The sequence below is a fragment of the Bombyx mandarina genome, chromosome 26, assembly GCF_030267445.1.
Source record: "Bombyx mandarina strain Sakado chromosome 26, ASM3026744v2".
NCBI classification, from domain to species: domain Eukaryota; kingdom Metazoa; phylum Arthropoda; class Insecta; order Lepidoptera; family Bombycidae; genus Bombyx; species Bombyx mandarina.
Genome location: NC_143232.1, coordinates 6089678 through 6106249, shown reverse-complemented (window position 1 = coordinate 6106249; position 16572 = coordinate 6089678). Strand labels below are relative to the sequence as shown.

The following is a 16572-nucleotide window of genomic DNA, read 5'->3' as shown; positions in this document are numbered from 1 at the left end:
CTTGAGATGAACAGGTTGGTTTGCTCTTTATTTTTTTGTTATCTACATTTAAGTATATATTTAAATGTATACAAGTATGTTTGTTAGTCTCGCCCATAATCGTAACACACGTAATCCTAAATTGAGGCCGGATGAGCGAGTGTGAGTTGTTTCCAGTTATTATTATAGACTTTACAACAGAACGTAGTAGATTTTACAAATGAATCCAAATCTCAATTGGATCAGAATATCAGATACCCTGTTCTTCCAAATGCAACAAATTTCAGCTTCGCACTCTTAAAAATTTAGCCTAATAATTAATTAGTAAATGTATTACCGATCTTTTGATTCGAGCTATGATAATTCATGTGTCATATAATCCTGAATTTGCGTGGTCAAAACTTAATTTAAATCCATTTTAAGTATGCATATTTTATGGGCTGAACGATTAAGATAACATCTCACGTAAGAAAACGGATTAAAAAAAAAAACGTTTTTTTATTTAACTCGATAACCAAAAAGTATTCGGTTTTCAATTTACATATTTTTTTCCTGGAAAGATAAATCTAGACAGGTTTGGAAACGTTAAATTGACAGCGCGGAGAGATGTTTGTATACATTCAGAGTTGTCTAAATGAATAAATTGCAAAATATTTTTAATCGTCGGTTCATTGAACTTTAAGTTATTCATTTTGAGATGTTTTCCGAATCTTGGGAACAGAAATAACTGGACTTCGTGTTTGTATGCAGTAGATATTGTTAGTATAGATATTAGTTTTTATAATTTTAGATAGAAGGCTCCTAGATTGGTTGGTAATCGTGTTACCAAAACTGTGTGGTTTCAAATTAAGTTTGTAATTGTTAAAACGCAAACAACATTTTTAGGTTATTTAGTGATTTAAACCCTAAAAGTGCATAATAATATCTACGAATCGCATTTTTTTACGACTCGGAAGTTTAACAATTTATTTATTTATTTCATCTTTGGTCCGGAGTCGTCGTGTTCTAGTGTCGAGTGACGCCATTGATAAAAATTGAATTTGGGTAACTATTTAATTTTAGTGGTGCTATTTATGCTTCCTAAGATTCATGTCTTTCGACTTGAACGGTTAACATATTACCTAATATAATTGGCCGTAGAAGTGGCAGTAGCATGTAGTGGTGTCCATGGGCACTAATAACAACTTAATATCGACGGGCCGTGAGCTCGTCTCTCCACCAAACCGCACAAAAACACATCACTTATAAGTAATAAGGTTAAGAGATAAACATAATAAAATAATGTGTTTCTTTTTCAAGGATTAGCATGGTTGGTTACATCACTTAAAGCGATTTCTTCCAAACAATCGGAATGAATATGGAAATTTAACAAAAACAAACCAAACCAATATAAACAAATTCAGGGCCTAAAAATAGCGTTCCCTGTGCCGAAACGGGTATAAATGAATATACTAAATTAATTACAAACACCAATAATTATTTAAACAATATACAAACAGTTTTATGCTTATAATTTTTGAGCAGTTAATTTTAAACAAAAAAGCGCCTTTTGCGTTATTTCTACACGTTGAACCTGCAAGTCCCTAATTTATACTATTATATTATTTTTTTTTCTTGCTTAGATGGGTGGACGAGTTCACAGCCTACCTGGTGTTAAGTGGTTACTGAAGCCCATGGACATCCAGAACGTAAATGCACCACCCACCTTGAGATATAAGTTCTAAGGTCTCAAGTATAGTTACAACGGCTGCCCTGCCCTTCAAATCGAAACGCATTACTGCTTCACGGCAGAAATAGGCGGGGCGGTGGTACCTATCCGCGCGGACTCACAAGAGATCCTACCACCCTCACAAGAGGTCCTACCACCAAATTCATACAATACATGTGATGAATCACACCGAACTGTGATGTAGAAACATTTGTTTGTTATTTTAGTCGCCGTCTCCGTTATCGGCAACAATTCAAAAACACCCGTATATATTTAATAGAGTAAGTAAATACACGCGAATAGCGTACTGATGATCGCGTTTAAACGGATTGCTTAATAAAAGTATAGCGTTGTAACAAAAGGTAACCATACTTGATACCTTAGCAATTATATCTCATACTGGTGGTAAGGCCTCTTGCGAGTCCGCACGGGTAGGTACTACGACGCTGCCTATTTCTACCGTGAATCAGTACTGCGTTTCTGTTTGAAGGGCGGGGCAGTCGTTGTAACTATAATTTAGACCTCAGAACATATATATCAAGGTGGGTGGCGCATTTACGTTGTAGATGTCTATGGGCTCCGATAACCTGGTGGGCTGTGAGCTCATCCGCCCATTTAAGCAAGAAAAAAAGATGTAACAAATAATTTTAACAAATTAATGCGTCATATATTATGATGACGCCGCGGTCACTAATTGCAAAGCGCGTGGTATAAATACATAAGTTTATTAATATTAGTCATTCGTTTTGTTCTACAGATGAACTCCTCGAGTAACCTAGTTGTGGTAACGACAGTACGTTTTTATTTTATTTTTATTGCTTAGATGTGTGGACGAGCTCACAGCCCACCTGGTGTTAAGTGGTTACTGGAGCCCATAGACACCTACAACGTAAATGCGCCACACACCTTGAGATATAGTTCTAAGGTCTCAGTATAGTCACAACGGCTGCCCCACCCTTCAAACCGAAACGCATTACTGCTTCACGGCAGAAATAGGCGGGGCGGTGGTACCTACCCGTGCGGACTCACAAGAGGTCCTACCACCAGTAATTACGCAAATTATAATTTTGAATATTATAATGATAGGAATAAGATTTATTCTTAGTCCTCTAACAATGTAAATTAACTCTAAAACAGTCGCGCTGTTACTCAAAATATGTCGCTTCGGATCCTCCCGATGATTTTATGCACTCCAAGCACCGGTCATAGTCAGTGGGTTGTATCTATCGCCGGATCTTCTCAGTGGGTCGCGATTCCGATCCGGTGGTAGATTCTGCGAAGCACTGCTCTTGCTAGGGCTAGTGTTAGCAAAGTTTCCAGACTGAGCCCCCGTGAGCATGTCTACACGTTCGATTAAGCTAGCAAAATCACCCGAGGTATCTAACAAACTAACGATAGGTAGGCGAATAAAACTCATAAATAATAGTTTAAAAAAACTAACAAAATACGCTTTTATAGAAAATCCAACTAAAAGATAGAAAATAAAAAAAATAGATTTTATTGTACAAAAAAACTTGGGGTGCTTTTCAGGATATTATGAAAATAACCCTTCTACTCATATCTGTTCATAAAATATTTATAACTACTGATACCATGCACCCCACGCTTTTCTATACTAATATTATAAAGAGGAAAGATTTGTTTGTTTGTTTGTTTCGAATAGGCTCCGAAACTACTGGACCGATTTGAAAAATTCTTTTTCCATTAGAAGTCGACATTGTCCCTGATGAACATAGGCTACTTTTTTTTTTTTTTGTTTGTTTCATGTGTGTTTTAATGTTTCCGAAGCGAAGCGAGGGCGGGTCGCTAGTTTTACAATAAAATCATATTTTCTTACACTATTTTTAATTCAAATTTATTGGAATTCATTTTCTGCTTTTAGTTGGATTTTCTATAAAAGCGTATTTGTTAGTTTTTTTAAACTATTATTTATTTTTCATTTTTTAGTTGAATTTCAATTTTTTCAATTTTGTTTTTGATCTGTCATTGGTCCTTAACAAGTATACCGTATTTCGAGTTAATCCGACGATTTGAAGGGGTCAAAATCATGTTCAAAGATTCCGTTACAAACATACATACGTATGAAGCTAATAAAAGCGTATTAAAAAGTAACCACCTAATAATAATTATTGCGTAGAACATCCCGTCCACTTATGTCAAGTTGCTATTGGAGTCCATAGATAGCAAATCGTGATGTGAGTGACTCTTTTTGAGACGAAAAGTGAAGTTTGAATTTTAATTGTATAACGGCTGGCCCGCAGCTCAAATCAAAATGCCATTACTGCTTCATCGCAAAAATAGGCAAGATGGCGAAACTAAAGCGCGCGTTTAAAATTTATAAAACGAAGATCATTTTTTTTTCTATGAAAATAATATGTGTCATTAATATTTTACTCTCCTAAGACTTTGATTAAGTATAATTAATTTAATGATAGATAAATCACATAATTCAAGTAATAAAAAAAAAAAAACACAATATTCCTAACCTAAAAGTACATGTTATTATCCGCAACATGCTTCGTCAGATTACAGAAATAAAGTTATCAGCAACATGCTTCGTCGTTGATTAAGTTATGTTATTATTATTATTAAATTCATTTATTTCAGATAAAATATTAACGTCAGTAACAGTGATTTGTAAAAATGTTAAATGATAGGTAATAATTAATGTTTCTTTTATAAGCTTTCAATTTTAAAATGAATTTTGACTAAACTTTATCTTTCATTTTTAAATAAAAGAGCTTTAAATTACCTTAGTCACATGTCTTTTGCGAAATATATTAAATAACCCGCACGTATTTATATATTCATGATATTATTTATCCTTGTGACAAAAACATTACGAAACGATTTTACCTCAATAAAACGTTTTGGCATACGGGCGATTTGTGTCTTCATGTTTGCATGTTTAAATCCATTGTGCTGTTTTTATGAAGGTCGCAAGATAATGGGATAACTCATAGAATTCGATATCAATGTCAACGGTTTTCATATTTATCTTAAAACTTTGTAAAGGTGAATCCGGTGTTATTTAATGCGTATTAGCTTCGTATATCTGTCGATGGATAGACAACCTCATGGCCCGTTTGGTGTTGAGTGATCATGGGGGCTCATAGACATCATAAAGTGGAAATTTCGCTACCCACATGGCTCCATGGTAGTAACGGACGGAATGTGGGTCACAGCCCGCGCTTCAGTTATCTTCTATATATATATATAAATGAATTCGTTAGTCTCGCTAAAACTCGAGAACAGCTGGACTGATTTGGCTAATTTTGGTTTCGAATTATTCGTGGAAGTCCAGGGAAGGTTTAAAAGGTAAATAAATGTGAAAATGCTCGTAATTAAATAAGAATAACAATTTTGTTTTTCCTTTGATGTGTCCCCCGTCGGACGGATTCCTTTTAAGTTTATTTTACACAAAAGTTTAGGTCTTTTATTTACCGATTGAGGCACTACGAAGTCTGCCGGGTCAGCTAGTCACTAATAATATGTTTATCATTTTGTTCACAGGTACAATGGCGTGCTTGCATTTTATTTTATTGTTGTCCTGTGCGCTGCTGTCCACGGGCGAATACCTGCTGCCCGGCGATGTGGTGCCGACATTCTATGACGTGCTCCTCATTTACGACGTGGATCCGGCGACGAACTTCAGCTACTTCGGCCGTGTCGACATTAAAGTAAGATTACAGCTATTTCTTACGTTTTCAAATTTATTTTCTTCAGTTTATATACTTATGTGATTTTCGCTGTCACCACTGAGCTACATGGTGTATCTCTGTAGAAGCACCACCCAATTTCTTCTCGTGGGTGTCGTAAAAGTCGTCGTGGCCTGGTGGTGGTTGGTGGCCCGGTGCATTCGTGTTGAGCGATGCACCGGTGTTCGAATCTCAGGCGGGTACCAATTTTTCTAATGAAATACGTACTCAACAAATGTTCTCTTTTTTTTCCCTGCTTAGCTGAGAGCCTTGAGAGGCTATTTCAGCATAACCTTAACTAGTAGGTGAGCTCACGGGGCTCAAACCTGACGACGTTGCTAACACGAACCCTAGCAAGAGCTGTGCTTCGCAGAATCTACCGCCGAATCGGAAACGCGACCCACTGAGAAGATCCGGCGAGAAACTCAGTGGGCTGTGTCTATGGGTTAATTTACTCGTCGAGCCCTTCGTCGCAAGCGACGGGTTCGACGAGGACGGTGACCGGTGCTTGTGGTACCTAAAAGCACTGTCAATGGTTCTTGAGGATCCGTAACGACGTGAATACTTGGATGCGTCAGTGATGTCCAGGACTAATGGATACCACAATTCACAAAGACGGTTAGCGCTTCTCAAACTTGTCACTAAATTGAACACACACAGAATAGATGTTCCAAATTAAAATTCTTGTTCTTAAATAAGTGTATGAATACAAAACGAACGAATTCGTGCACCGGACTTTACCGTTAAAGCATCTATTGTTGAATTTAAGCTTAATATTTGCATGATAATGTACACACACCGGTCGAGAGAGGTCATTGACTGTTGGTTCTGTGATTTTAAGTTTTTTTTTAAATTTTCCAGTCGCAAGCCTTAATGACCGCGTTAAATTTATTGTTTGGTATTTGGTTGTACGAAAAACTTCTTAAAGTTTTTATGCAAACACAATACGGCCAGTATTTTCTATTCTGAAACTGTACCTATTAACTGGATGTGTAGTATGGTGTTAGCGCATAACATGTGTGCATGCATAACTGTGCAACTGTGCTGTTGTTGCACAACTGCGTAGACTATTTGTGGCGCGAAGTAATTGTGTATTCTGATTTTAAGAGAAGGAAAACAGATGATTATTTTTTTATATATATTTTTTGGACTGGTGGCAGGACCTCTTGTGAGTCCGCACGGGTAGGTACCACCTCCCTGCCTATTTCTGCCGTGAAGCAGTAGTACGTGTCGGTTTGAAAGGTGGGGCAGCCGTGGTAACTATACTGAGACCTTAGAACTTATAACTCAAGGTGCGTGGCGCATTTCCGTTGTAGATGTCTATGGGCTCAAGTAACCACTTAACACCAGGTGGGCTGTGAGCTCGTCCACTCATCTAAGCGATAAAAAAAAACTTTGTCTTGTAGCTAGTTTTATTTATTTATTTATTGCTTATGTGTGGACGAGCTCACAGACCACCTGGTGTTAAGTGGTATACCAGAGCTCATAGACATTTACAACGTAAATGCCGCCTCCCACCTTGAGATATGAGTTGTAAGGTCTCACTTTTAAGAGTACAACGGCTGCCCTGCCTTTCACGCACGCAACGCATTACTGCTTCACTGCAGAAATAGGCAGGGAGGTGGTACCTACCCGTGCGGACTCACAAAATGTCCTTTTTATTTATTGCTTAGATGAGTGGACGAGCTCACAGCCCACCTGGTGTTAAGTGGTTACTGGAGCCCATAGACATCCACAACGTAAATGCGCCACCCGCCTTGAGATATAAGTTCTAAGGTCTCAAGTATAGTTACAACGGCTACCCCACCCTTTAAACCAAAACGCATTATTGCTTCACGACAGAAATAGGCAGGGTAGTGGTACCTACCCGTACGGACTTACAAGACGACCTACCACCAGTGGCGCCATTTAGAGCGCCTCTCCCTCTATTGAAACCTGGTCGCATGACCGCATTGCGGCAGAAGTAGACAAGATGTAGGTGAGAACAATACTGCCTGTGAATCTATTAACATCAATATAAAGTCACGATTTGTTTATTATTTATAAGAAAGCGTTACAGTATTTATTTAACTTTGCTATTTCGACAGGTGATCAAATAAAATCTAATATATTGATCAAACATCAATAGTGATTGCGGGTATGCAGAAAAATTTGAGACCTTAGAACTTATATCTCAAGGTGCGTGGCGTATTTACGTCGTAGACGTCTATGGGCTCTAGTAACCACTTAAGACCAGGTGGGCTGTGAGCTCGTCCAATAATCAAAGCAAAAAAAAAAAAAATGTAGAGACTTGAAACATGAGTTCGACATCTGACCTTTCAGTTCTGATATTAGATCATTTCACACAGCGTTTGGATGAAGTTTGTTCTAATAGCCGAAACTATAACGACCTAAGTATATGATTTTTATTTTGGTCAAATTCACAAACATACGATTATCTTCGTTAAGATATTTTGTTTTCGGCATCTGTGAATGCGTGTCGTTGTCTCATGTGCATTTCCGGCAGAGGAGAAGATTCTAGAATCTCCAATGTGAATTTGTTGACTAGTGCTCGTAAAACCACGTGACCCGGTGGGCCGCGGTATCATGCTGATGTCGAGAGCTGAAAAAAGATAGATAAATCAGAATAAACTTTTTCTGTCACTGTTTAATTCGATAAGAACACTGTCGGTTGTCTCCATACTTACGTAAACGCGTATCGCGTGAATATTATTCATTTTGTTCTTATAATACCATCCCTTAGGAGAGGTTAGTAAGAGTTAAGACTATTAAAATTTCTGGATTGAGACTGTAGTCCTGTAAAGAGCGGGTGCTTTCACGAAGAAAGGTGCATTTTTTTTTGTTTTCCTTTTCTTTGTATGAACACGTAAGCTGTTAATACTATTTTACGTCAGGTTTGAGCCCCGTGAGCTCATCTACTTTTAAGGTTACCCTGAAATGGTCTCTCAAGACCATCAGACTAGGTAGGACAAAAACAAAACAAAAAAAACTATTAAAACGTTCAAATTACAATGTACCGTGTAAGTATCGCAGAATTCTCGCAATTTAACATTCAATCTATACTAATATTATATTACTAATATTATAAAGAGGAAAGATTTGTTTGTTTGTTTGTTTCGAATAGGCTCCGAAACTACTGGACCGATTTGAAAAATTCTTTTTCCATTAGAAGCCGACATTGTCCCTGATGAACATAGGCTCCTTTTTTTAATTTTTTTTTTTACTTTATTTTTTTGGTTTCATGTGTGTTTTAATGTTTCCGAAGCGAAGCGAGGGCGGATCTCTAGTGATGAATAAATTGATTAGCCACTGAGTTTTTCGTCGGATCTTCTCAATAGGTCGCAATTCCGATCCGGTGGTAGATTCTGTGAAGCACTGCTCTTGCTAGGGCAAATGTTAGCAATGCCTTTTAGGTTGAGCCCCGTGAGTTCGCCCACCAAGCCGAAATTATTAAAAAGCAAAAATTATCAAAAAGTATTATCAATATTATCGTCCATAATTATTAATAAAATATGATAATATAAATTTTTATGTGTCGTGTTTGCTTTATTTCTAAAATCAAAAATAATAATTAACTAATTTATCGGCTTTGTTGATTTGTATTAATTTATGATGTCTAAGGCAACTGTGCAGTGTAGGATAGTGATTGTTGAAATTCATATTATGGTAAATATTGTAGTGTTGACAATTTTTGTTTTTATATTGTTGGTTATCAATATGTGTAATTTTCAGATGCCTGATGAAAAGGTCTAATAAAAGACCGAAACGTTGCAAAAATAATAATGTAATTTGTTATTATGATCCTATCTTGTCCACATTCCTGAGATACAAAATATTTTATTATCAAAAAGTTAATAAAATAATACAAAATAAAATTTACGAAGCGTCGTGTAAATTGAAAGGCGATGTTTCTGTGTTTGTCGGTCAAGTAGGTCTCTCTCTAGTCGATTTCAATGCAACTTATATTTTATTTTAGCGTTTCAAAACGGAATAACAACGCTTGTAACGCGACGAGCACGTTTATAAAATATCAATTGTGTGTTAGAAATAGACTTAAGGACGATATGTACTTGATAATAAAACATTATAGATATTATTAACAACATCAAAGTCATTGTTATGGTGTATTGTTTAAATTACCAAATTTAAGTAATTTATTTAGCCGCTCTGTATAATTTAGGTCTGTTGTTGAATTCTTAACGTACTACGGGCTTAAATTAGCTGCAAATGCTGATTTCGAAGTCACAGCTTGTTTCTGATCACCATCAGCCGTTTTGTGATGGTTAATTTGGCAATAGCTGAATGTTTCTTCTTTCTATTTTTTTTTAGGATTGAGGGTTTTCTGGTGGCCCGGAGGCCTTTCCAGTTTCACGAGGACAGGTGGGCGAGCAAGGGCTCAGCCAAAAGGGGCGGGATTTGTTAACAGTTACCCGAGCGCCTCCTGATTTTATATGTGGGCGGAATGTCATGGATCATGGATACATCCAGGGTACGTGACCTTCCTGGCCCAGGGTATGAGTTGGCCGGGGAGGTTGATCGGGGGCTAACATAATCCATACATACACAGTAGTGATAATACTAACTTGTTGTTGAACTAAATGCTACAATTATCACCCCAATTTTCTGATCACTTCATTAAATGTGACAAGAAGGACATAGTTTATTTTCCTTATATTATTACCTAATTAATATTAATTTACACGTTTGTAATCAGCATGCGTTTCATGCGAGGTGAACACGCATACTTCTACAAGGCTTTTTCGTTTCAACCAGTATCGATTCCTTTAGAGTACACAGATAAAACATTTTACCTTCAATGATACTATTGCATAAGCGTAAATTTGATGATGACCGATTTGGCTAATTTAGGTCTTAAATTATTTGTGGGAGTCCAGAGAAAGTTTAAAAGGTAAATAAATATGAAAATGCTCGGAATTAAATAAAAATAACCATTTTGTTTTTCCTTTGATGTGTCCCCCGTCGGCCGGATTCCTTTTGTTTGTTTTAAGTTTGCTAGATGATGACCGAGCTTCGCTCGGTTTCTTTTTTGATAACGCCATCTTGTTGTGTCTTTAAAGCGGTTAGTTGCCTTCAATTAAGAAAAATAGTATTATTATTCGCCAATAGATGTCGGGAAGAGTTGATTATTGAAAACACGAATAAAACAACATTTTCTGAAAATAAATCGTAGCTAGATCGATTTATCGCCCCCGAAATCAACTGTATACAAAATTTTATGAAAATCTTTAAAGCCGTTTCCGAGATTCAGATTATATATATATATATTAATATACAAGAACGGCTCGTTTAAAGGTATAAAATATTATATGTGAAAGGCTATTTGGTTTTAGCGACATTTTAGCAACTCTACAGAAGAGCAATTTTTTTTTTTTTTATTCCTTAGATGAGTGGACGAGCTCACAGCCCACCTGGTGTTAAGTTGTTACTGGAGCCTATAGACATCTACAACGTAAATGCACCACCCACCTTGAGATATAAGTTCTAAGGTCTCAAGTATAGTTACAACGGCTGCCCCAACCTTCAAACCGAAACGCATTATTGCTTCACGGTAGAAATAGGCAGGGTGGTGGTACCTACCCGCGCGGACTCACAAGAGGTCCCACCACCAGTAACGTCTCAAGTTTAAAATTTGGAAAAAAATATCATAACAAAAAAACTTCTTCAGTTATTTGAATGGGGCAAACATAATTGAAGTTCAATTAAAAACATCGAACCGTTGATGCTAATTACAAAGATAAATGTCGCTTAAACCAAATAGTCTATCACCCCTCGATATTATTTCCAATTAAACGTCAGTCAATACCAATACGATATCTGGACTTGTGATAGATTCTCGTTTATTGTTTTTTCACTTCTTTAATAACTTGTATAGAGCTTAAATATTGATCTTTCGTAACATCATATGAGGCAGTCAGCGCAAAAGTGGCCTAAGCTTATCATAGTTAGTGTGGAGATAATGAGGTTTGAATTTACTTTTATACTGCTTCATAGGCAAAAACAATACGCGCAAAAATAATGTTTACAAAGCTATCTCTTTTATCTATGGGTGAGACTAGAGATAGGCCGGTTTTGCATCAAAATTTATTATGTTTTAAATCAATTGCAATATATTATATGCACGAATCTAAAAAATTGTGGGTTATGCCACTTTTGCACTGACGGTCTCATATATGAGCGAACTATCATCGGATAAATCCCCTAGTCATGTACTGAGCAATTTGGTATTTATCATCGGTTCTTCTTTTTGTCTACCTTATCCCACTAGATGGGGTCGGCACAGATAATTTTTCTCTTCCATTCTCTTCTATCAGCCGTCATCTAAACACTCACTCCTCTCTCTCTCTCATATCATCATTCACACACTCAATCCATGTCTTCTTCGGTCGACCTCTTCCCCCTTTACCTTGCACTACCATTTCCATACATCTCCTAGTCACATCCATCGGCTGATGGATCTAAATAGGTGGCATGGTGTGGATTAGAGCTCGCGATGCTATGCTCTCTGAAGTTGTTGTCTAAGTTAATAAAGTCCTTTTCAATGCTTTGTTCTAGTTAAACATCCTCAAACCGACCTCAAAGATCGTGCTCCACGCGCAAGGCTTCAGCATACCGGAAGAGGAAGTGACCCTGACAGGGCCCAACGAGGTGACAGTTGACAATGTCAAACTGAACGACACGTTTAATTTATTGACACTGTCGCTGAGTCAGCAGTTGGATGAAGGCGACAAGTACGTGCTGCGAATACCTTTCTACGGCAATCTGCAGCAAGACCTGGACGGCACCTACATCAGTAAATACGTCGATAAGAAAACAAAGAAAAACGAGTGAGTCATATGAATACACTGTTTGTTTCTCTAGATCAGCCTTTCCCAAAGTGGGTGATAACGCCCCATTGTGAGCGCTGCAGGCCTAAAGAGGGGCAGTAAGAAACTCAGAGCCATATCCGATCCTATAGACCGAATGGTAAAACGTCGCCCAAAGCACGTCATTACGGATCCTTCTGATCCATTAACGGTGCTTTTAGGCACCACAAGCACCGGTCACCGTCCTCGTCGAACCCGTCGCTTGCGACGAAGGGCTCGACGAGCGAATTAACCCATAGACACAACCCACTGAGTTTCTCGCCGGATCTTCTCAGTGGGTCGCGTTTCCGATCCGGTGGTTGATTCTGCGAAGTACTGCTCTTGCTATGGTTAGTGCTAGCAACACTCCCGTTTGGGCCCCGTGAGCTCACTTACACACGTTAGAGCGAAGCTGAAATAGCCTCTCAAGGCTATCAGCATAGGTAGGAAACAAACACCCAGAAAAAAATTAGGGGCACTGTGTTTAGAGGCGATTTGTAACTTCATCTAGGAGGACTCTTAGATGCCGACTGAGCTCTCGTTATAGTGGTTTTTAAGTAGGCGAAAACAATGGGGCGCTAAAAAACAATTTATTTTCAAAGTGGGCAGTAGGCAAAATACCTAGTGTTAACCTTAGTTAAGTAGTGACAGGAGCAAATATACATTACACATATTATATGTCTTTAATTACTTTATGAATATTTGTAGCAGACTTCAAGAGGAGTAACATACTTCGAATCGAGTTGTCTTTTGCTAAATTTTAGTTTAGCTCATTTTATTTTTCATTGTTAACGATTTTGAATTTTATTTGATATTTTGAAAGCTCGTGAAAAACTTTTGAAGCACCTCACTATAACCTTAACATATAGATTGTATGTATAATTAAAAAAATATTCAAAACACAAGAGAAGTCACATGCCGGCCCACTAAGTGACAAATGATTACCGGAACCCATAGATTCCACTTTTGTATGGAACTTTAAGTTTTTTTATATATATTTTTATTGCTTAGATGGGTACCAGCTCACAACCCACGTGGTGTTAAGTGGTTACTGGTGTCCATAGACATCTACAACGTAAATGCCGCCACCCACCTTGAGATATGAGTTCTAAGGTCTCAGTATAATTACAACAGCTGCCCCACCCTTCAAACCGAAACGCATTTGAAGTCGTTGTGGCCTAAAGGATAAGACGTCCTGTGCATTCGTATCTAGCGATGCACCTGTGGTCGAATCCCGCAGGCGGGTACCAATTTTTCTAATGAAATACGTACTTAACGAATGTTCACGATTGACTTCCACGTTGAAGGAATAACATCGTGTAATAAAAATCAAACCCGCAAAATTATAATTTGCGTAATTACTGGTGGTAGGACGTGTTATGAGTCCGCACGGGTAGGTACCACCACTCAGCCTATTTCATATTTAAATAATAATAAAAAAATACTATTGCAACTTAATCTAGTTTTAATTGTTATCATCATCATGTTATCATCATTATCTCCGACATTTCGAATACTCATACTGTACAGTTTTTGTGGTCATTCGTATCGATGAGCAATAGCAACCGATTTCCTCAATGATGGTTTTAATTTTTGTCACGTGTTTCATAGTTTTTGTGGTCATTCGCGTCGATGGGCATAGCAAACCGACCCTCAGACACAGCCCACTGAGTTTCTCGCCGGATCTTCTCAGTGGGTCGCGTTTCCGATCCGGTGGTAGATTCTGCGAAGCACGGCTCTTGCTAGGGTTCGTGTTAGCAACGTCGTCAGGTTTGAGCCCCGTGAGCTCACCTACTAGTTAAGGTTCCGCTGAAATAGTCTCTCAAGGCTCATCAGCTTAGGTACGAGAAAAAAAAAAGCAAACCGATTTCTTTAATGGGGGTTTTGATTTTTGTCACGTATTTCAGATATTTGGTGACGACGCAGTTCGAGGCGATATCAGCTAGAAAAGGTTTCCCGTGCTTTGACGAACCGATGTACAAGGCGCCCTTCAAGATATCCATCGGCCATCACATCAATTATGTTGCTGTCTCCAACATGCCTCTAGTGTCGACGGATAATTATAAGTAAGAATTCATGTTTGTTACGAGTTTGCACATGGTAGTCTAGTTTTGCCACTGGCTGGCGATTTTAATAATCTTGTTATATTGTTCGGGCAGACGAGCTCTCAGACCAACTGGTGTTAAGTGGTTACCTTGAGATTATAAGTTCTAAGATCTCAGTATAGTTACAACGGCTGCCCCACCCTTCAAACCGAAACGTATTACTGCTTCACGACAGAAATAGGCAAGGCGGTGGTACCTACCCGTGCGGACTCATAAGAGGTCCTACCACCAGTAATTACGCAAATTATAATTTTGCGGGTTTGATTTTTATTGCACGATGTTATTCCTTCACCGTGGAAGTCAATCGTGAACGTTAAGTACATATTTCATTAGAAAAATTGGTACCCGCCTGCGGGATTCGAACACCGGTGCATCGCTACATATAAATGCACCGGACGTCTTATCCTTTAGGCCACGACTTCTTACTACTTGCACGATATTATTATTGTCCTATGGTTAATATTGTATCAAACTGAAGACTCGTCTAATTCGCGGCAGAAATAGGTGGGACCGTGGTAGGTAGCCTTGCAGCTTCACAATACAGATGTCTGCACTAATTAAGTCTATCAGAAATGGCGCAACGTGGAAGAGTGTAATTCTGACTCTGTGGTCAGATCACAATTAAAATGATGGCTGTAATATTACGTATATTGTTCTTTTTACGGTTAAAATTAACGAAACGACCTTACCAGACTTCTGATATAGTGTAGGATGCAGCTAGTGTTCTGTTTAATAATTATTTTGTAATTATCTTTCAGTGTCCTGGAGGAAACATGGCCTTGGAAAACTATCGGACAAAAGTTCAAGTAAGTAAACCTAATGTTCACATGATCGATTGAAATACCTTCAATATCCACTATAGGCTACTTTCCCGTGAACGGCCGCCACTGAACAACTCTGAGTCTGATCCGACATCTTCTCTATAAGCAATGTGTTCTGACCACCGTCATTTCAAAAAGTTGATCTAGAAGAAGGGCGATTTTACCCTAATTAACCTAATTTTAACCTAAACTAATATACAATTTAACCCGCCTAAAGCGTATAACATAGATTATAGCATACAAAGCAACGGCAGCATCATCCTTCTGTGAAAGTTATCAAACTCATTGCGTTCAACATCATGTTAGTGAAATATTTAAAATAAAGACTTGTTGGCGGGAACGTGTGATGCGAAGTCTTGCGAGTTGTCTGGTTTTTTTTTTTTTTTTATTGCATAGATGGGTGGACGAGTTCACAGCCCACCTGGTGTCAAGTGGTTACCGGAGCCCATAGACATCTATAACGTAAATGTGCCACCCACCTTGAGATTTAAGTTCTAAGGTCTCAAGTATAGTTATAACGGCTGCCCCGCCCTTCAAACCGAAACGCATTACTGCTTCACGGCAGAAATAGGCAGGGTGGTGGTACCTACCCGTGTGGACTCACAAGAGGTCCTACCATCAGTAATAAATAAATAAATAATTGTCCAATTAACCGTATAGCATACGAAAATGTGCACAGGGGTGGGTAAATGAAACAAAAGACCATCCAATCAAGTCTCAGTAAATTTCTACCATTTTACCGAGACATTAATTCATTTCGTCTCATCTTACCTGGTTCCGTTTGATTTAAATCAATTTCATCGCAATTGATTGCAACAGTGCAGACAAATCATTTCATTCCGCTCCATTTCATTTTTATTCATAGAATTGTATGTGTTTTATATGGCAATAATAATGATTGAACTAAAGAAATTCGACGCTGGTAACAACTGGGATACTATCGCAAGAAGCATGTTCTTAGACTTTCTAAGATATTCGCACATATTCAAACAGTATTATTCTGAGACTTAGACGCGGATATTAATGAAATATTAAATATAAGTTTATTGAATAGGTATTTATCTACAAAATCACCTAACCTAATATAGTACACACAAAGTGAATATAAATTCTTATAAAAATATATTTTTTCATCGATCATAATATGCACTCATTGTATCGATGCATCTTTGCCAGTGCAGTGGTAATTGTCAATGCCCTTCTTTTTTTTATTACTTAGATTTGTGGACGAACTCACAGCTCACCTGGTGTGGTTACTGGAGCCCATAGACATCTAACACGTAAATGCCGCCACCCACTTAGGAGTTCTAAGGTCTCAGTATAGATGCAACGGCTGCCCCGCCCTCCAAACCGAAACGGATTACTGTTTCACGGCAGTTATAGGCGGAGTGGTGGTAC

At 38.0% G+C, this 16572-nt stretch overlaps 2 protein-coding genes across 2 annotated transcripts in view; one reads left to right on the top strand and one right to left on the bottom strand.

The window, feature by feature from the left end:
* Positions 1-16572, bottom strand: part of TBC1d7 (TBC1 domain family member 7) — a 202911-nt gene that overhangs the window by 8199 nt on the left and 178140 nt on the right. The gene's annotated exons all lie outside the window — the stretch shown is intronic.
* LOC114241497 (aminopeptidase N) overlaps positions 1-16572 on the top strand; it is a 45812-nt gene that overhangs the window by 13887 nt on the left and 15353 nt on the right. The window contains exons 2-5 of the mRNA XM_089738761.1: positions 5201-5367; positions 11959-12230; positions 14156-14314; positions 15112-15159. Coding sequence (XP_089594887.1) covers positions 5206-5367; positions 11959-12230; positions 14156-14314; positions 15112-15159 — 641 coding nt within the window. The 5' untranslated portion in view covers positions 5201-5205. The remainder of the gene's footprint in view (positions 1-5200; positions 5368-11958; positions 12231-14155; positions 14315-15111; positions 15160-16572) is intronic.